The 22,093-nt window shown below is 44.9% G+C and overlaps 1 protein-coding gene across 1 annotated transcript in view; it reads right to left on the minus strand.

Moving 5' to 3' along the window:
- DNAJC6 (DnaJ heat shock protein family (Hsp40) member C6) overlaps nt 1-21,979 on the minus strand; it is a 61,004-nt gene extending 39,025 nt beyond the window's left edge. The window contains exons 1-5 of the mRNA XM_014937641.1: nt 21,757-21,979; nt 6,340-6,490; nt 5,385-5,434; nt 5,129-5,277; nt 1,002-1,124 (exon numbers count right to left, since the gene is read on the minus strand). Coding sequence (XP_014793127.1) covers nt 1,002-1,124; nt 5,129-5,277; nt 5,385-5,434; nt 6,340-6,490; nt 21,757-21,979 — 696 coding nt within the window. The remainder of the gene's footprint in view (nt 1-1,001; nt 1,125-5,128; nt 5,278-5,384; nt 5,435-6,339; nt 6,491-21,756) is intronic.
- Between the last annotated feature and the right edge of the window lie 114 nt (nt 21,980-22,093).

Consider the following 22,093-nt stretch of genomic DNA (forward strand, 5'->3'; position numbering starts at 1 on the left):
ATAAATTAAATGGGCTTCTGTAGACTCCTTAAAGTGTTAAAAAGCAACTCCCTGTCCTTTACAGCATTATTCTGATATTCATTGCTCAAAGGACAGTAAAGGAATTTGATTCTGAGCTAGATTTCCAGGACTGGAGGCATCAAGTGTGTCTTCGTCTCTGTGTGAATGGAATTTATATCCTGTAGCCTCTGGCTGTGCTATGCAAGGAAGAAGTGCCAGACTCAAATGTAAAGTCTATGCAGTTTGGGATCAGTCATTTCCCCTTTCCTTCCAGTTTATGCTGATCAGGGCTGACAGCCTCCTGGATTTAATTTAGGCTCCAGGAGGAAACCAGAACTCTCCCTTTTGAGCTTTACTCTCAATATTAAAGGTTGTATGGGGGTAAATTACAAGTTATTCATACAGACTCACACCACTCTCATGCATCCTACCTACACATTGCCCAGTGCTGAGGAACCCTTACTGGTGATTTAGCACCACATCAGCTGTGGTACACAAACTGGAGCAGAAGGCAACTGGACTTCTTCAGCCAGACCTGATGAGTAGCGACCGCAAGAGACTTTAACAGTCTCAGTCTCACAGGTCATCAGAATTCCCAACTATGTGTTTTCTCCCCCGTGTCCATCAGTAACTTTCAGTCTAGAGGCTGCATTTTGTCCTGTGACTACTTGCAGTAAGTGTTGTCAGCCTGCTGTGGCTCTGCATTTTATGGTCCGTTCTTGGATGAAATTCCAACCTTTTTGCTACTCATCACCTCTAGTGATTCACTACTAGAACAATTGTCACCTCTTGCTTTGCACTCCTGCTTCTACTTTAGGTCTTCCAGCTTAGCTCTGTAGCTACACATGGAAGATGATGACCCTTTCTACAGGGGTCCATTTTATTCCATTTCTTTTTCTTTGAAAAATTGTCACCATGCTTGTACACAGACTCCAGACATGCGACATGCAATATGACTTATGATTCATACTAAAACCATGGTTACTTTCTGATGTTCTTACCATGCAGTGGATGACGCAGACGTTTTTGGGGTTCTGCTGTAGCCAGTTGTGCATGTTCTTACAGACGGCGTAGAGGTTGTGCAGACTGGGTGCTTGTCGCACAGGCCAGCTACATTCAGAGACCTACAGAAACCACAGAGTGAACACAAGGCAGCTTCCCAAGAGCATGAAGCAAGGCACACTCCTACAAATGCTTCCTGCCAAGAAAGGTACTTTTCTTTTACAACCTAGAGTTATGTGCTTGTAACCCACTCCATCTCTTCTCATGCATAATTCTGCTCTGTGACCTTCGCGAGTTATGAGGCGGCAAACAAAAAGGCAATTATCAATTAAATAACGTAATATTGATGCATTGTCACTGACTACACGTTTTTAAAAATTTACATTTCAAGTCAGATTATCTTGAGCGGCCTTTCACAACACTCCGGTCTCGCCACAGCACATTGATTTCTGCTCCAGAGCCTTTGTACAACTTGTCCCTATAAACTACAGCTCTGATTTTCAAAGGATACTGAGCATCTGTTGGTCTCCCCTATTTTGAGTCATAGGATTTTCAATCCCTATTTGACAGATATTAGATCGATCAAAGGGAAACTTCTGTTTAAACAAAGTAATACCTGAGTGTAGTTAAGATACGAGCCAGAAAAATGAATGACTTCTTAGAGCTCAAAAAAAATAAAATCCACAGATCCTAAAGTATGTCTAGTTACTATTCATCCATGTACTAGTTCTGAGTCATAACACTTATCTCCTTGCAGTCTCAAACAGCACATCAAATAGCTTTCTACAGACATCCCCGTTTCATCTGGTTTTAATTGAAATATCTTTTCTAAAGGGCATTTCTGCCCAGAAGAAATTTAAAAGAGAAAAGTCACGAGGCTTGTCCTCAGACAAAGAATCAATTCTCTTTCTCTCGGCTGCGATTTGGATCCTGCCTAATGAGAACGGGGGGCAGGAAGGAGATGGTTCGCCCAGATGTTCTTAAATAGCCATATGATTTCCATACCTGACTTTCATCTCTGAGAGGAAGGAAGTGCTCCAGGTTTCATAAAATTTTTTTAAGGTTTTCTCACATACACCTGCACAACATCTCGTAGGAGAAACAGGAATCTTGACTCATACCAGGGAACTAACAAGCTGTGTTTTGTCTCACACCACGGCTCCGATGACACCCAGAGGACACAGGGATGGAGCAAGCAGGCAGCACTGTGTAACCATCCCACCACCAAGCCTTCCTCAGCTGGAGGACCTCTGCTTAGCATTTGGGAGAGAGTTTTGCCTAATCCAATATCTAATTAGATATTTGCCCAATCACTTTTTAGACTCACAAAAGATTTTGTTCTCTGCAATATCCTGAAATTCAGCTGTGCATTGGGTGAGCAAATGCAGGTTTTGCCTCGTAGAAACTACCCAACAAGTCAAACCATGCTCAGGCTTTGGAAGGCCATGAACAACCACTCCCTATTTACCCTCTCTACAGCATTATCTTCATCCCCCATATTCTGTCATCTCCAGACCTGTAGTTTATTTCATTCCTTCTGTTATATATACTTGATTTTCCCTTGCCTCTACCTTTTTCCTGCATTTTCAGGAAGAGCTGAGGGGGCACAGAACACCCAAAGGTTTACTACATGGTCACCCCCCTTGCAACATCAGCTTTCTGTTGCATGGACCTGGCAGGGTCTGCACTGCTGCAGTTATGGGACCATTGTAAAATCTGAATTACAGAGGGATCATAAACACTTATTGAATATTTCAACACAGCCAGAGTAAATGTCATAAATGCCATAAATAATGTATATTATGAGTTATTTTATATTGTCACACCAATTATTTTATTATTTTATATCGAGCAAAAGTCTTCTCCTCCCAACCCCAAATACTTTATTTTGCAGCAGGCTTCTAGAGGCAGAAGATTCACTTGCAATTAGAGCACTAAAGCACAACTCAGATTGCAAGTGGCTGTTAGAATTAATATGACCAGTGACCCTTTCACAGACGATCTTCTGAGCAGACCTCATGACAACACACTGTCAAGCATCTGGAAAAGCCATTATCACTTTTCAAGTAAATAATGTACACTTCCCAACAGTCCATAATTATATGTTTACTTCGCCTATAATTACACATCTGCCTGCTGGTTCACAATTAGGAAATTAAATACGCACTATGTAGCACAGCATTTGTTTCAAACATAACCTCACCACCACTCATGAAGGACAAACTTACGGAGAAGTAAAAGGAATTCTTCTAGAGCTTCAGAAATAAGCACCAGTGCTTGTTTTACTTTAGCAGTAGGGCAGCAACAGCCAAGAATGTGACCCATCAGGGACTTTGAAGTTTGGTTTTGTTTAATGTTATATTTGAGTTATAATGTTTTCAAACTGTTCACACTTCCTCGAGCAGCCGTGAGCTCTCCTCTCCTGCCGTGGAGGCAAGGTGGGGAGGAGAACAGAGCACAACCAGATTTCAGCGTTCATAGTCCCCTCTTCTCCTCACTAGACTGGACATTTGGGTCTTCATGACCCACAGAGCCACATCAGGGCAGGAAAATGGCCCAGCAGGACGTTAACTGTCATCTCCTGCCTGTGCCACTACACAGCAAAGTGACCTACTTTGATCTTAGCAGCAAAAAATTTTAAAGAAGATAGGAATTAAAAAACCTTTCACTTCAAAGAATAAGTGCGTAATCACAAAACTTCCACTCAGCTGGCATCCTCATCCAAAGCAGAAAACACTCTTAGCTTGATTTCATCTCCTTGATAACCCATTAGTATTTTTTCCAATATAGATGAAATTCAGCCTCATTTATAATTGTTTTATGCTTCATCTGATTTCATGTATTCTGTTCTGCACATTTCATTTTCCTGAAAAATACCTGGACTCGGTATTTCCTAGCCCATAACCTGAAATTACAGTGTTTAATTAAAAGATGCATCATTTTCTTCCTGTGTATGTCAAGGCGATAGCTTACAAAGCACCTAGTCATGCTTCGAGAACACCACACAAAGTTAAGCTGCTGGTAGGGCAGGAGATAAAGCACAGGGGAATGGAGGAGTTATGGCCAGGTCAAGCAATACACCAACAGATGGTTAGTGCTGAGCTTTCAACTGTAGATCCATCTTTCCCCTCCCACCACCAGCAACAGTGATGCACCAAAACCGAGCGAGACTGAAGATTCAGAGCCCTTGATATCTTTTAATTAGTCTTTCCCACTCATTTACGCATATCTGAAGTCATAGCTGGTTACTGATTGCCACTGAGAAATTTGCTACAAGTGAGAGTGAGGGATTTCTGGCAATCAGAGCAATTGCTGAGGATATATTCAGCTATACCTCAAATTAAAATGAAGTGAGGCTTACGCAGCATGAGATTCGCTTACCCTGGCCCAGGGTTAAGCCTGGCAACTGCTGCTGTCTTTTTATTGTAGGCAACAAAAAATAAGAACTTTAAAAAATTAAATTAAAAAAAAAAATCATCACTCCCTTGTGGGAGAGGGAAAGAACCAGAAGTTTTCTGAAAGATTAGATCTAATCTTGCATTTTGACAGCACTGTTTCATAGAGATTTCCTCTAAAAGCCATTAATGCACTGGAGCCTTGCAATGCTCCCGAATGCTGTTCTGGTTTTAGAGAAGGAAACTGGGGCAGAGAGTGGAGGTGGGTCTTTAAAGCCATACACTAGAGGAAGAGCAAAAGCACCCCTTGGATCCAGTTTCCAGTTCTGTGCTTGGCCAGCTAAGGGCTCCTACCTGATTAAAGCACGACTGAAGGATTGTTTGACATGAAAGAAATCTACCCTCTCTGTTGGTAATTTCTTGCAAAGCGCTTTCGTTTTATGCCTTATTTCTCCACAGCAGCTTCTAACAGCTATGTAGGAGCCAGGAGCTCCTGGTGTTCTTGCACCAGGTCCCAACACAAGCGTTATGCTCTGGACTTTCCAGCCCTTTAATCCCCACAGTCCCAGGCATCAGCTAAAACTCAGAAATGACCACAGAGACTTAGAAAACCTGTAATTCCATTGTCATCTTCTTACATTCTGCCATTCAGAACAGACAGAAACAACTTAGCACCCTTTTCCCCAAGAAGTTCCCCCCGGCTCTCGTTAAAGTTCTCAGAAGACACTCACCCGGTTGTGGAACTTGGCACTGCGATAATACTTGGGTGACAAGTTGAAGACGGTGTAGTGGTCAGGATGTCTGGAATCCAAAAATGTCCGTACATCTTCAATGTGGTTCCTGAATCCTAGCTCGACACCCTCAGCCGGAAAAGACATCACTGGAAACACAAAAAGCCAGGCTGAGCGTGCACCACAACATGATCATGGACTTCTGAACACTGGGATAAGACAGGGTTCATTTATCTGATACTTAAGCACTACTTACCTATAATTCTTGAGGTAATGTACGAAATATCTAGCTCCCCCTTGGTGTAACTGAAAGAAGACAAAGTAGGAGACAGACATTATGCACACATTTACAGAAAACAGCCCATTAAAGGAACCAGAAGAATCTTTTCCCTGCAAAAATCTGCTTTTGACACAAGCAAAGAATGATCTTAAAATGGATTCTTTGTACTTTATCATTATGCCTCATAAAGAGGGTACAAATAGCTTCCTGCAGACAGTGACCCAGCCTTCCCTTTACATACGCAATTAACTGGATGCAGAAGCTTGCAATAAAGGTCCCTTTTCCCTTTTGTCATTAATTTTCAGTGCCAGTTTTCAGGAGAAGTCTCTAGTAGTTTGGCACTTTGCACATCCCTCAAAGCCTCTGAGGTCTTGCCTGCATTAAGTTTCTTTCATTTATTGTAGCCCCAATTTGCTTGGAGGCAGGTAGAGTGCCAAGCACAGGGGACAACACCAGCAGAGGTAACCAAAGCTAAGTCACCTCAGCTTTCTTCATCTCAACAAGTGGCTATAGCAAAGGGAACAGTTAAATCAGCAAGAAGAGTGTCCTTGCACAGCAAAGGGAAGGCACAAAACATGGGCCAATTTTCAGTGACAAAATATTTTAGTGGTGGCTGAGCAGAAGGACCCCACAGGGGTCAATGAAGGAATCAGAGACCAAGTGCTGCGCTTTCACTGGTGGGGCCTTTTCCAGATTTCAGGATGTTGATGCTCACTTACTGTGAAGCTTACATTTTTTTACTTTGGTATTTGGCCTCAAGGAAGCAGGAAAACCAATTAATGATGAGACAGAATCAAAGAAGTCACTTGTGATTTTCTCCTCCTTCCTTCTCTAGGTTAGTGGGAAGTTGGGCTGTGCTAGTTAAGGCAGCAGCTCAGCACTTCACAGCCAGTGATTTTACCTGCATCAGGCAGTTTCAGCTGTACTGTACCTGGCAACAGATTGCATGACCTTTGAAGATGTATCTTTCAGGGTATCCTTCAGGTTATCCTTCAAATTGCTGAAGAGTCTCCCTGCTCCTCCCTTCACCATATCCAGCAAGCCTCCCCCGTAGCTGGACTCCATGTCTGGTGATGAGGCACCTTCAAATACAACAAAACCAAAGCCAACATCACTCATTTGCAACAAATCCCCAGATCACACACACACGCTCCTCTATTCAGACTGAACATTCACGAGAGCTGCTGCATGTCAAGTGTAGGGTAAAAGTAGTTTTAAAGTCATGATTTTCCAGAGATGAGAGAGCATGTTCTTGCCACCTGGGCTCAGAAACCATCATTGACTCTCAGTGTTGTATGTAGGTTAACTGTTTAGTATCAGTACAGTATGGACAACCACCACGCAAGCTCCTTCACCTCTCAACCCAACCCAAAGCAAGATCAGCTCTGCAGCTGGCAGCGAATTTGCTGGTCGCAATCAAGACCAAATCAACAACCACCTCCACAAAGATAAGAAAAAAGCACTTGTATATACAAGAGCTCTTCAGCTTAACTGTCACAGCTGCCAGTTTTACTACAGCCAGATGACCAAAGGTTGTCTTATGATGACCCATTTCTATGGATATAGGAGAATTCAGAGTGATTTTAAGTGACTTGAGGATCCACTTAGATTTGCCCTGGGGGAAGAAGATAAAAGTTGGGTTTTGGCAAGAAAAGAAGAAAGTTCAGGAATAAAACTTTCCAGCTGAGAATGAAAACCTTTTTGGATATTTGTATGTTTGTGGCCTTAGTGCAGGACTCAGCAAATTGCTAAGGTTACAGCAGAGCAGGGCTGAACCCCTCAGTAAGATTTTCCTTCACAGCTTGATACAGCACGAAGCTGCAAAGTCAATAGGAGACTAACATAGAGCAAAAGTCATTTAAAGTGTTATTTTGATGGACTGTGACGTGGCCTTACACCTCAAGTGTTCGTATTTGGCAATTATAATAACTATTCCACTGCCTTAACCAAGGACTGATTTATTGCAGCCCTATTATAGCAACACTGTGTTAATGGCATCAGTCATTCTCAGAAAAGTTCGGTATAGTAAATTGGATGTAGACTTGAGTAAATGTGGGTTTGTGTTATTGCAGAATCGAGTTGTTAGACACAAACCTAGTAAAGTTTGATTTTAACTGCTTATTAGCTATAAACTCTTGCCTACTTAAATTGCTTTCTGTTCACTAGACCTCAACTATTTTGATCTTGGCAAACTTTAACTGCATTTCTGTAATTATACATTTGGTACCTTATTATGTCAGATTAGTCAGAAATCCTAGAGCCCCTAACATAGGAAATTAAGCAACAAGCAACCTATGTAAATGCATGCCACGCTCTCAGGTAGGTTCATAGTCGAGTTGGCATCTGCTAATAGTTGCCTTTCCCAGAGCACACCTAAAGTCTGAGAACATTTGTCCTGCTGTAGAGCCATGGGACGGCTGCTTTGTAAAATGAACATTATTAATTACTCCAGCACCCAGAAATGGGGAACATTTATCATGGTTAAGGCAGGCTGGTGGCATTGCCAGTGCTTGGTATATATTTTACAAATAGACTTTACAGCTATCACGTCTCTGGTTCTATAGCACATCTGCAAGTAGTGTTAGATACATACTACTGAAATATTGCTCACATAATCATCCTTACCAAAAGAAATATTCTACACATGTTCAGACTATTAAGAAACATAAAAAACCCCCTTACATCTAGAAAAGCTCCTACTGATTTACTGTGTAGATTTCCAAACCCATCTAAATGGCATTCACTCTCTCAAACCTGGAGTGAGCTATCAATAGATATTATATCTATCTTTAAGCTGGAGACTCCACTGGTAAAATGATGCTATTAATTCCCCTGTGCACAGAGGGTGCTTAATGCACTCTGATGTGGTCGTGATCCACACGCACATGATCCATGTGCTTGACCAGTAAAATCAGAGGCCATCTCTTCTCCCCTGCACTCTGCCAGCTTCAGAACAGAAGATGCCTTCTCAAGGCACAGGAATATTTCTTTTGCCAAACCACTTGCAAGTACCTACTTCAAGTATAATTAAAAAAACCCCAACAAAATAAACAAAAGAGAAAGAAGAAAGAAAAATAATCAAAGTAGCTCATTGGCTTTCAAGTATGGAATCAGTGTTTGATCTCTTTTCAAAACCTTCACTTCAGCATTACTCTGTGCTAGGAGGGCTGGGGTGGAAGGAGGAGACAATGTTCAAAAAGTACTTACTTCAAGTATGATTAAAAAAACCCCAACGAAATAAACAAAAGAGAAAGAAAAAAAAATAATCAAAGTAGCTCGTTGGCTTCCAAGTATGGAATCAGTGTTTGATCTCTCTTCAAAACCTTTACTTCAGCATTACTTTGTGCTAGGAGAGCTGGGGTGGAAGGAGGAGACAATGTTCAAAAGGTACTTTCAGTGCTGCTGGTCAACTTTTAAAAGAAAGGAAGGTAGGAAGGTGGTAACATGGAACAAGGAATGGGGGCAAAGGGATCAAAGGACCAATGGTACTGGACAGAGTTTATTCTTGGAAATGCTGTAGGAGTGCAACAGAAAGGCTTCAAGAGCATGGAAAGCCTAGAATATTTAGAAATCAACCTGAGGCAGGAGGGGAAGGAGAAAGAGAGAGAAAATGAGAATTTAGCTATATTTCTAAAAGAAGCAGCAGCAATTAAAGGTACTTTCAGTGCTGCTGGTCAACTTTTAAAAGAAAGGAAGGTAGGAAGGTGGTAACATGGAACAAGGAATGGGGGCAAAGGGATCAAAGGACCAATGGTACTGGACAGAGTTTATTCTTGGAAATGCTGTAGGAGTGCAACAGAAAGGCTTCAAGAGCATGGAAAACCTAGAATATTTGGAAATCAACCTGAGGCAGGAGAGGAAGGAGAAAGAGAGAAAATGAGAATTCAGCTATATTTCTAAAAGAAGCAGCAGCAATTAATTCCAAGTTTACAACATACACTAAAACAGAGAGACAGAAGAGATGGTTAATGAAGAAACACAAGCTGGTGCTACTTAAACACTAGTTTTGTGCTCTTGGTTAAGATTCAACACGAGGCAAGTGTTACTTGGCTATTGTGAAGCTGCTGAGGAAGCTTACAACACAGCAGCACTTGGGGCCACACCAGGTGCAGTGATTTGCTGGGGTATCTTTTAGTCACTGGCTCAGAGCAGCATCCTGACAAAGGCAGGCTTTCACAGTTACTGGGAATGATACAGTCCCCACAGACTGTTCACAGAAGAACAAAAACACATTCAAAGGCTCCTCTGCCAGGCAGCGTCTCCTACAAAGCACAGAGATATATAGAGGGGCAGAAAAGGTTAATGCATTAACACACAAACCTGACCTGACAATATACACAGAAATCCACAACAGCCAAAAAAATTTGATTTAAAAAAAAAAGGTAGCCTGCCCCTGCATTTTTTGCTGAATAAAGCATTTCTGTGCTAAGTCCCTCTTGTAAATGGAGACCTTCAGAGCTACTGCAGATCTTCCGAAAGGACATCTGCAGTTCCCTGGGCCACGTGCAACAGCCGCTGGAACAAGACACCAGGACAGGGAGGGCTGAGCCCCACATCCTACACATCTCCTGTGGAAGTCACCACCTGGCCCAGCATCACCTACTGCAGCCATTGCACATCCTCGAACCATGTTCAGAAGCTGTCTTCATAGGTTGGCTTCTCTTGAACATACAAGCACTGAAAAATGAGCAGTTGAGTTTTCCCTCAAGGACATCAGCAGAGAACTACGAGCTGCTCTTGTGGTAGAAGGACCAAGGACACTGGCTGAGTCGGAAGGGATGAGCCCATCGTTGCTCCCTCTCAGAGGTTCAGGTTTCAGCATGCAGATAAGGTGATCATCACGAGCTTGGGCAGGATATTTAGTTAGTGGCATAATGGCATTTCCCTGCACAGAAAGATCTTCCTACCAGGGTCAGGTAGTAAACCCATAAGCAAGAAACAGTTCTCTCCCTTAGCACAACACCAAAAGGCACATTTTGTATTAAAAATAATTGCCTGGGGCACACGATGCTCCCTCCATCCCACCAGGAACTGCAGCCCAGGTGCACATTTGCCGCAGCCAAAGCCAAAATTAACACTCACGGGCCCCACACAAGCTCCAGAAGCATCTTCTAGTACAGCAGAAACAGAAGCTCGTGAGCTTGTCTGAGCAGAAATAGTTTGATGCAAGTGAGCAAGGCAGGAGCTTGCCACGTGGCTGGGATCCCAGTTTTCAGCATGTTGTCACACAGCAGTTCAGGTAACGCTGACCGTGGGCTGGAGTTGCTGTCTAGAAGTCTCATTATGGAGAATTAGCCTCTGTGCGTAAGGGATGCAGCTTGTTCCTTACGTGGCAAGAATTCTTCATTAACCCAGTTATTAGATATTCCCTGAAAGGCTTAGTGCGCTTCAGAGACGCGCTTCTGACCTGTGTTTGTAGCACAGGTTTCAGAGGGATCACTTGCTCACGGCAGCCTTTTCATTTCCTAAGAAAGGAACTTTTAATGTAGCGGTTTCACTGCTGTGCATGTGCCGCAAAGTGTGCCCGGGATGCATGGGATGGCTCTTCTTGAGTAGCTCTCTGAGGTGATGGCAACGATGATCTTCTCAGTGAAGCGCTTTGAGTCAACAGAGCAGCGTGACGGAGACAACTTCATCCGTTTGGTTGACAAGGTGAAGCCTGTATTTGTTCTGGCTGAAGGTACTTGCCCTGAGAAGAGACTATTCTGCCTTCAGAATAAACTTCCAGCAGTCACCAAGCACAGCTACAACCTGCTGCATCTCCTTCCCAAACTAAAATATCTCATCTAGTAGCCTTCCTGTCACAGCCCTTTCTCATCATCAGCTGCAAGGTGGGATTTCTCTGGACAGATTACAACTGCAGGAGCCTCTGCTGACAGCATTGGCCTTGTTCTGTACAGGATGGAAGCTGGAAAGCATAGAACTCTTAATTAGAGCACTTAAGCTTTCTTCTTGCTCTCTGGTTAATTTTACAAAGTACCAGAAAAAGGATGGGCGGTGCAGGAGAACTTCTCCCACAGCGCAGTCCCGAGAGACATGTCCCACCAAAGCAGGTCCAAAGCTTCAGAGGAGAACACTATGATCACCAGGGAAGTTCAGAAGGATGCACTCCTGTACAGAAACAGCTGAGCACCTGCTGTCCCACCATGACCTGCTCAAAGGCACAGGCATTGTGCCAGAGCAACATGAAATGCTTTAGGACAGCTTTTTGGGTGTTGAGGGCTTGCAGAGAGACTGATACTCATCAATAATGTCAAAAGAGGCCCACTATCATCTGTCTTCTCTTAGTAGAGCAAAACCATCAAAGGGTACATTTAGTCAAACTCAAAGACTCTTGTTCTGCACATGAACAGAGAAAGAAACAGTGCTGTATCCAGAAGGAAAACAGGTTCCATACTCCCATGAAGGACCACTCTCCTCAACCCCTCTTGCTGCAGTCCTGCCAGCAGTGTCTGTGCCTAGTCTCAAAAGCAAAGACTCTTAAACCAGTCCAGCTTGAAAGACTGGGTTTTGGGGTCAGAAATGGGTGAATGAAGCAAGGGTGATCCTGCATGGTGGGGGATATTTTGGGACCAGCCACCATCACCTGCAGCCAGAGGTTACACAAGGGACCACAGAGGGGCCATCAGCAGAGGGTTCCATGCTACCACTGCTTGGTGGAGATGCTCACTGGTTGGGACAAGCGAGAAATGTCCAATTTTGAAGCTTTCCTTGCAAGATCTGCCCATCATGGCCCTTGTCTGCTGGGGATGGGGGGTGTTTCTGAGAAACAGCCTCCCAGGCAACCCACAAACCCTGCAAACCACAGGGCATGAATTCCAGCTCTCCAGAGAATTAAGGGGGAAATAAGCCGACATTTAAAAGGCATTTAAGATTGTGTCAGCCTGAATATTTATGCTGATGAAGCAATACTTCGCTTGAGAGCGGGGAGGTGAAAGCAAGGAGTCTAGAAATTGCAGATCGGGCAGTCAAGCACTGCGTTTCATAGGTTACTTAGCAAGAGTAGAGAGACCCTTTTTGCCTGCAAAGGGCAGACAAAAAGCAGACATAAAACCATAGGAAAGGAAGCAGGTTTACCTCAGTCTGCCCAGACTATATGGAATAATATCTTCAATGTCAAACTATTCTTTTTTAAATTTTTTTGCTCAGAGAGCTACTGCCTGTGCTTTCCTTAGAGATGGAGCAAGCAAGGACCTTCCCCTGTTTCTCACCACTGTTCTTCTCCAGAAAAGCATTAAAGCCTTCATCTCCTGCCCTCCCAAAACAAGGGGTTAGTTTGGGGGTATTAAATATTCCTCTGTATTCTCTTTCTAGGGTAGCGCGAGGGAATGACTATGATGAGGAAAAAAAACCCAAACTTTTTAGGTGCTGCATACATGTCCCAGAACCCACATTTCTGGAAGTTTTTAGCCACTTCCTATGGCCTTTTCCCTTTCGGGGAGGTATTTCAGGGCGAGTTGTTTGCTTCTCTTCCCCCACTATTACCAGTGCACGGCGTGAAAGGGGAGCGAGGGACGTGGTGGAGGCTGCGCTGTGCCTCGGCAGAAAGGGCCCTTTTAAAGGTCCCCGAACTGAAAGAAGTTGAGCTGCTGTTGTTGTGGCTTCAGCAACAAAGCCCGAATTGTTTTTAAGAAACACTCAGCAAAAAATGATACTATTTGTGCTTCTGCCTCCCCACCCCCAGCAGCCCCGCCAGCTCACGTTCTCCCACACGCAGCTCTCCCAGCAAAGCCTGTGTAACACAGGACACAATTTCACCCCAGCATTAAGGGACAGCAAAGCCAGGCTGCCTTGGCCCCATCACCAAACTGATGGGCTTCACCTCAGTGTAGCACGACAGCCCTCGGAGGAGAGGAGCAGCAGCCCTGGTGCTGGCATCACTACCACAATGTTGTTAGAGCATCCTCATATGGATGCTCTCAATCACGTATGGAGGGATATACGTGTGTAAAAAACAGAGACACAGCCAAACTGACCCAGGTAGTGCAGAGTCCCCACACGCCTGGGTACCCTCAGCATCCCCAGCTCCTGCAGTTCCCCACACTGAGCCCATCTTCCATGCTCAGCACTTTGTCTTTCAAGGGATTACAAATCAATTTGCAGACATGACTGGAAGAGTTTAAGCCCCCGTTTCAAGGAGGGGGGTGGCAGGTATTTCTAAATGGAAGTCTCCAGGCAGGTGTCTCCTTTGCATCTAGCGATAATCGATAGTGCTTAGATCTGAGTGCTTTGTTTGTCAACTACATTTAAGAGCACAACCTCAGCACCCTGAAGCCCAATCCTGCCTAACTGTTCATTCCAGCACATAGCTCTCTTCTGGACAGCTGAGCTCTATCATATTTAAGGAAAGACTCCAAAACATCTATTCCATTATCACAGGCTGATATGGGGTTGGAAGGGACCTCTGGAGATCATCTCCTCCAACCCCCTGCCAGAGCAGGTCCACCCAGAGCAGGTTGCACAGGAACATGTCCAGGTGGGTTTGAATGTCTCCAGAGAAGGAGACTCCACCACCTCCCTGGGCAGCCTCTGCCAGGGCTCTGCCACCCTCACAAGGAAGTTCCTCCTCATGTTTAGGCAGAACTTTCTATAGTCAAGTTTGTGCCCATTTCCTCTTGCCCTGTCCCTGGGCACTGCTGAAAAAAGACTGGCCCCTTCCTCTTAACAACCTCCCTTGAAGTATTTATAGGCATTGATCAGAGCCCCCCCTCAGTCTTCTCTTCCCCAGCCTAAAAAGACCCAAGTCCCTCAGCCTCTCAGTTATATGCAGCCCCTCATTATATGCACTTACATCCTCTCTTAGGTCAGACATAGCCCAAGTTTCATAATTAATTCAACTTTTTAACAGGCATCAAGTGGTGGTTGGCAGAGGGGGAGAAATCAGCAGCAACAGGGGCATCTAAAACAGCAATAAAGGGCCATTTGCAGGAAAGGAGAGAATTTCCACCTGCAGAAATTTCTTGGGAAGTTCCTCAGGCTCACAGACCCTGTAGACTGATTTATTATTTTTTTTTTGTCTACCAATCTCATCTGTCCCCTCCTCCACTGCTGTCCCAGATTCCTGCTAGAGTTAGCCTCCCTACAAGGCTGTTTCTACCAAATATCTGTGTTCAAACAGCAAAACACGTGCAGGGTAGAACTGCAGGATGACAGCAGCAGAACAAGCCCCTACCATTTGATAACGCCATCGCCGAGACCCACAAACCCAGGTTTCACTCATCCTGATGCTTTAAAGCACATCGTGGAGGCATTCAGGCAGAAACCTGCTTTAGCAAGTGTAATCCCCAAGGAGAAGAGGTTAAAGCCCAGGGCAGTGATTTCAGCACAGCCAAAGGGAAGTTTAAGACCAGGCTATAAAGATGCTTGTACTCTCTAAGGGCACAGGGAAGCAAGAGATGCACTACAAGCCGAGGAGCCTAATGCAAGAGAAGGGCTCATCAGATCACAAATCACATGAGATTATAAACCAGCATTATCCCCCCCCACTCCAAAACCGGCACGGTTTGGCTATTTTGCAATAAGCGTATTAACAATGAGACTGCTCAAGACAAAACCCAGCAGTTTTTCAGCAGGAGGGGAAAGATGGATTCACTAGAGGTGAGTTGGAGGCTGACAGAGAGGAGCCATGGCCTCAGGGAGCTCACCCCAGAGCACAACCAGCTCTGAAACACAGGGAAAAGCCAGAATATTTCTTTCCTAAGCAGGCACTTCGCATAAAACATAGGCAGAGGCAGTAATACAGACTGCAACTGTAGAAGCAGCACCAGGCAAGGTTGGGAGAGGATGGGCTACAGGAGATGAGCACAGAAAGAGCTTCCAGCTTTCAGGAGGCAAGGCCAGGCAACTGCCAAAGCCACTGCTCCCTGGGCAATATCTCCCCTTCCATCATAAGGGCTGGTTCAGTGCACAGAGGGTTCAGCACAGATCTATCTTGCGGTGTAGACATCCCAAGCATTAAGACATCTTCAATAATTTATTCAACTGAGAGAGTAGTTGGGGTTGGTTTTTTTTGTTGTTTGGGGGTTTTTGTTTGTTTCTTTGGGTTGTTTTTTTTTTACTGCAACTTTCCAGCAATTAGCCCTATCCAGGCCTTTTGCCTGGAATAGAGAGAAACTGCTTCAAGACCCAAAGTTGCATTACTACCTGCCCAAGAACTTCTCAGAAGCTCAGAAAGGTCACTCATTGTTCCACCCTTCTCACTCCCAAAAGCTATGAGCATCCTTTTCAGCTGAAGTTAGGCTGGGAAAATAAAGCCATTATAAGCTTAGAAGGGGTCATATACTATAGACATTGGGAGGAAGGACAGGAGAGAGGAGGAACCGAGAAGCTCCCAAAGGAGATGCTTTGGATAGGAATAGGTCTGGGTTCACCTTAAGGAATTGCTGCTACAGGGAGATTTCTGTGCATTTCTGGGGCTGTCTCCCTCCTCGAGAGCTGTTCCAACATCAGGAAAAGCTGTATTCCCCCTCCCCACAAGAAGTCACGGTCCCTTTCTGTGTGTGGGCTGGGACAGGGTCCCTGATGTCCCCCAGGAAGCCCTCGGAGCCACTGGCAGCACGTAGAAAGCTGTGGGGTAGAGAACCTCAGGAAGAACTTCTTGTGCTTTTCTATGATAAGATGCTAGAACTAATAGTGTATGAGCCCAAGGCTTTTTATTTGAAGGTTCATTCGAAACTACCTAAATGTAAACTTCACGGAAATTTAAAGAATTAAGATATTTCTGCACTGGCTGGAGAAGTAGTAACTAAAACTGCTGCTTGCACCATCAACTGAGCAATATGTAAGATTTCCAGAGGGGTTTTTCCTTCCTTTTTTAGAAGGGTAATGATGTTGAGGGGGAGGAGGGGGGGAAATAGTCACCCCCCAGTACTGTGCCAAATTTGTTTGATTTGTTATATATTTTCCCTTATAAAGCTTGTACTACAGTGAACAAAGTGCATGTGAGGCTGGAATACTGAGCTATCAGCACAAACCATGAAATTGGTCTTTAAAGTTGATTGATGTTCTCCCTGCTTCTCCTCCCTGTCAAAACAACAACAACAAAAAAAAAAGAGAGAGAGGCGCTGCTGCCAGCACCAAACCATTCAAGTGTCCAAAAAAACACCAACAAAACAAAAGAGTTATTAAACCAAACCTCCCCATTTGAAAATGCAGCTAGAAGAGAATACAAGACAACATTGTCAGCCACACTCTTTGTCCCTGTGCCAGTGACATGGAGATGTCTCTCTTCTGACTCAGTGAAAAGGAATCACCAGAGCACAAGAGATTATATTTGCAAGTGTAAAACAGTTCAAGAAATCTCAACTTCAACACTCGCAATTCATTTAAAACGCTTTTCTTTCGCAGTTACTCTGCCTGAGTAAGCACGTAGCACAAGCAAGTCTATCCCCTGAGTGTTTAAAAGCTATTTTGTTGATTAGCTAGTTTATAAACACCACAGAAGAGCGTAGAAAGAGGGTTTTTTCCTTTCTTAACATATCCTTGCTGTTACTCTATCTTATTTCCTAGAACTACTACTTCTTTCAACGCTCAGCCAGCTGCAAAGAAAAAGTTATTGAATGCCACAGCAAAAACCTAAATAAATTGCTTCTTCACTGCCTGCTCCTCATGTTGTTGAGCACTTTCAGCAACTTAAAAATAAAGAGACAAAAGGAGTACTCCACTGATGCTCTTCTTGGAATTTGTTTTTCCAAACTCGCAATATTTTCCATCTTGCCACCTTCAGCTCAAGCCTCCCCTTCCCTCCATCCTCAGCCTTCCTGCCCCAGTCCCGCACACTCTCTGGAGGAACTGGCAGTAACATATAAGTCCCATTAGAGTTATGCACTATGATCACGTTACGGCATGGCTTCTGGCATGTTCCATAGGAGCTGCTTAAAATATTACACCAGGAGCTGAACATGAAGCAGTTAAGGGCATGTACTAAAGTTGGGTGGGCATTAAAGCTCTGTGCAAGGCATTGTGGAACTTAACCATAACCCTGCATGAACAAACCACACTCTGAGATTTAAATATCTGAGATTTAAACCCCACACTGACCAATACTTCATTCTTACTAGTTGAAGTCTGGCAAAGTTTAAAGCAACCAATGATACAAGCATCACCAGATACCACCAGAACCGATTTGGCCATCCTACCTGAAATAAAGTTCCTTCTCTGGGCTCCTTTGAGCTAAGCCCAAGCTCAGCAGGGAGGTGCTCGACATCGCTGTGGGCAAGAGCTTCCATTTATGCTGCCTGTGAGCACACAGCTGTACTTCTAACAACTTGAATTACCACCACTCCACTTAAACAGCTCTCGTTAGCGCTCCTCTCTGTATCTTGGGTGATGGCGGCAGAAGAATTTTTAACAGTGGGAACCAAGAAACCTTTACCAATCCCAGAGACTTGGAAAAAAATCTGATTTTCCCAGGCTCAGCCACAGGACACAGCCTGGCCAGACCCTCTGTCCCAGCGCTTGCACCCCCAGCATGGCAGCACAGGGACATGGTTGGGTCAAAATGCCCCCCAGGAGCCTTTCCCTCTCCAGCCATGGTCAGATCCTGCCTTCCAACAGCAGCCCCTTCCTACATACACTTAGTTCCTGGCTTTGGTTTGTTTTTTGTTTTTTTTTTTCTTCCTTTTGACACTAAGCAATACCAGCCCCCAAAAATATTAAGCCAATAATCACAAGTACTCTGAAGTTACAGCAAAGCTGGAACCGCTGATCATTTTCATTGCAAGAAGCTGTTTATGAGGTCGCAAGCCCACATTGAGAATTGATACTTTAAGATCTAATACTCTGAATTAATTTACTAAAAAAATAATAGAAAAACCCAACAGGGGCCCACTTGCTTTTCGTGTGAGTTAGTGCCACTGCAGCAATAGCAAATACAGCCATATTAATGAAACCAATGGCAATTTGCCCCAGAATTGCCAGCACTTTGCCTTCAGCACAAATCCTCACCCGCCTAACTTCTGTAATTGCTTCATATTAATCTATACACATCTCCCAGGGAGAAAAGGCCATTTCTCTGCACCCAGAGTGCACAGCCCTGGGGCAGATGAAGCTCAATATGTGGGGAGAGAAGAGGGAGGTTTTGATGCAGCGGAGGGCCATGAAGATGATCAGAGGGATGGAGCACCTCTCCTGTGAAGACAGGCTGAGGGAGCTGAGATTGTTCAGCCTGGAGAAGAGAAGGCTCCAGGGAGGCCTTATAGCAGCCTTTCAATACCTGAAGGGTGCCTATAGAAGAGCTGGGGAGGGACTCTTTGCCAGGAAGAGTAATGATAGGACAAGGGGAAACGGTTTTAAATTGGAAGAAAAAAGATTCAGATTAGATCTCAGGAAGAAATTTTTTACTCTGAGGGTGGTGAGACACTGGAACAGGTTGCCCAGAGAAGCTGTGGATGCCCCATCCCTGGAAGTGTTCAAGGCCAGGCTAAATGGGGCCTTGAGCAACCACCTCTAGTGGGAGGTGTCCCTGCCCATGGCAGGGGGGTTGGAACTCAATGACCTTTGAGGTCCCTTCCAACCCAAACCATTCTATGATTCTATAACTGAACCAAAGATGGTACTTAACTGCACCCAGAGATGTTCGGGTCCAGCACGGCAATAACCCCACCAGAGTGAGACACCATGTCCCAAATGGCCTGGTGACACAGGGTTGTCCCTCAGGACCCTTTCACTCCTCAACTGCAAATAGCCATTTTGATAACTCGGGCAACACACATCATTTAAAACAAGGAAGGAAAAAAAAAGAAAAATTGAAACACAAGGGAGATCAGGTGTGTGGGAAGTACATAACGAGCTCTGATACGGCCAGGGCACCTCATCAGGGTCTGCCACCTAATTAGGCAGAAAAGAGGCTCCCCTGCCCCACTGAAACCCAGCAGCACACCTCTCTAACACCATAACATACCACCAATTTATCTCACCCTCCTCCTTCCCAAAGAATTTGTTTTTTTTTTTTCCCCAACCAAAACATGCTCTACCACTGCACTTCTTGGGAATTTAGACTTTGGCATCATTAGTAAGAGGAGTCTCAGAGAATATATTCATATTATAAATACTTATTTTAAAAAACAAACTACAGAAGGTGGGTGGTGGTTTTCTTTCCTTGCTCCTAATAAGCCAACCCCCTAGCCACCTTATTTTCCCATCTTTCCCTTAAACTGCCCCCTAAGCCCACCCCCTTCGCCCAACCATCCATCGTCACACTGCATTAAAGATAAATCACGTCCCACAATTCACAAGCAGCTTCAATTACCGAATCACTCAAAATCACAAGCACACCTGAGGGGTGGGTACACTTCCTTAAGCTTTTATAATTGCATACTTGACAGAGAAAAATGTCTTTACAATGAAATGATAAAAACTAGGTGTTTGTCAGCAGAAAGCGTTCAAATGAACAAGGCAGATACAAGCATGGACTTCAGATTTAGAGCAGAGCACCACACTCATGCAGCTTCTTTTAATTTCATGCCAGGATTTAGAACCACACACCAAAAAAACCCCTCATTAAACAGGTGAGGTATTAAAAAATAATAATCCTATAAACTCAATTCAAGGGCCATATTAAGACCTGAGGTTTGCTGCTGCTTAAGTGTCAGGTGTGTCATTTATAGTCAAATTTAGGCAGTGAGATTACCAAAATGGACTAAAGGAAGCAAACTCTGGTTAACTCGGATCTTTTAACCATTAGCTTCCAAACCCCAGAGGCGGCCCTTGATGAAGCCCATGTGTTTAAGGGGAGAACATCCTAGAAGCTGATAGAGGGCATTAATGCAATTACTGCTCTGGGATGTCTTCAGAGTTAGTAGCTGAATTGTTGAAATGGCTGAAAATTTCACAAAAGCTGTAAATAAAGGTATTGCCTAGCTCTCTGAGAGTGCTTTTTCTTTTCCCCCAGCTCAGCAGGGAGTGGAATGGCTTGAAGAAGCCAAACAGAACGACAGCAACACTCAAATAATAGAGTGAGCTGACACCAGACAAAAGCCATGACTTGACAGGAGCTGCAGCACGCTCCCACACCTGGCTGGAGGAGACCACCACCTTCCACAACACCAACACCTTCAGTTAAAGTTCTAGGAAACTCATTCAGATAATTGCTTTAACAATAGACGTTAAACTGACCGTGGTATCAAACCATCTCAGCAGCTGCCAGTGTAAGAATCCAAATAACTGTAACACAGCAGCTTACTGTGAGCAAGAATCTACTGACACATACTGTGATTACAAGCAACCGTAGCAGAAGATATCATAGCAGCAAATTCAAATACATTTCTGAAGTCCAGGAGTAGAAAAAGTTATAAACCAAGGAACTCCTGAAAGCAAATTCAAATGGCAAGTGGGAAGAAGAAAACATGACTCTTATTACACCAAAAAAATGTGGAAAAAAGAAATCAAGGTAAGAATCTCCCCACCCAAGTCTAGACATGGGTCATTAGGGGTTTTTCTCCCAACCCAAGTCCAGACATGGGCCATTGGGGTTTTTTCCCCCCCTTGAGAAGAGGTTACTGCATTAAAACAAAGGCAATGAGTAAGTACCTGCTGAGTGCCTCGGGCCCAGCCCTTTCTTTCATGGACCAGCACAGGTATTGCTGCAGGATCACCCCACTGCAAAGGGCAGACATCAAATTTGGTCTCCCCCGACTGAATGGGGGTATTTCCCTGCACAAGTTTGAGCTTGAGAAGTTCCCTGCAAAGGCTGTAGGTGTTCATTGCGGTGGGCACATCTAACCAACCAGAACCAGTTCCTTTTGAGAGATCCCTTAAAAGCCATCAGCTGAGTACTCCCTATTACTGGTGATTCAGGCAAATTTGAACCTGTGATTTAGAGGTGAAGAGCTCTCTATCCCATTACCAGTCATAAAGACCATCTGGTCCCCTGCTCCCTGATTTAAAAAAAAAAAAAAAAGGTGCATCGTCTATCAGAATTGAGCCAACTCAGTTTGCCAAGTGCTTTTTAGAGGAAGGGAAAAAAAGAAAGAAAGTAACGACGATTCTGGGAATTAAGTCAGTTGGGGAAAGATCCCAAAAAAAACCCAAAAAACCCCACTCCATCCGTTTTAGCTTCAGAACAACCTTTCCCTCCCCGGGGCTACAAAGAGGAGCCGAGCATGAGGACTTCTTCATCGGCACCCGAGCGGCGGCGGGTGGATTTCCTTCATCCCACCGCCCTCCCCTTTGGACAAAGGGCCTCTATTGTCTCCCCGGCTAATCAAGCCCCCCCCCCCCATACACACACACAACCATCATTGCGCAGTGGTCCTTCCACCTCTACTGGAGGGGGGGACACCACCCCGATGTCCCCCAAAACCTTGGCGTGGGGCCGGCGACCCCCCGTGGGTGGCGAGGGGCCCTTTACCTGAGCTGTCCATGGTGCTGACGCCCTCCCCGCGGGGCTGGTGGTGCTGATGATGATGATGGTGTTGATGTTGCCGCGCCGGGCTCCGGCTACTCGCCCCCGTCGCCGCCCCGCTAGCCACGGGCTTGTCCCCGCCGCCTTCAGGGTTGCCGTTGTCCACCAGCTGTAAAGATTCATAGCCGTCACTGCAGGGTTTTTTCCGGTAGCTCCCCAGAAGGCTCATGGGTGAAGGGGAGGGAGGAGGATTCTCCTCTCTGGACGCCGAGGGTAGGGAGGGGATGGCAAGTGCTTCGGCCGCCCCGAGGAGGGGAGGGGAAGGGAGGGAGGGGAGGGGAAG

This window comes from Calidris pugnax, unplaced genomic scaffold, assembly GCF_001431845.1.
Source record: "Calidris pugnax isolate Ruff unplaced genomic scaffold, ASM143184v1 scaffold29, whole genome shotgun sequence".
Classification (NCBI taxonomy): domain Eukaryota; kingdom Metazoa; phylum Chordata; class Aves; order Charadriiformes; family Scolopacidae; genus Calidris; species Calidris pugnax.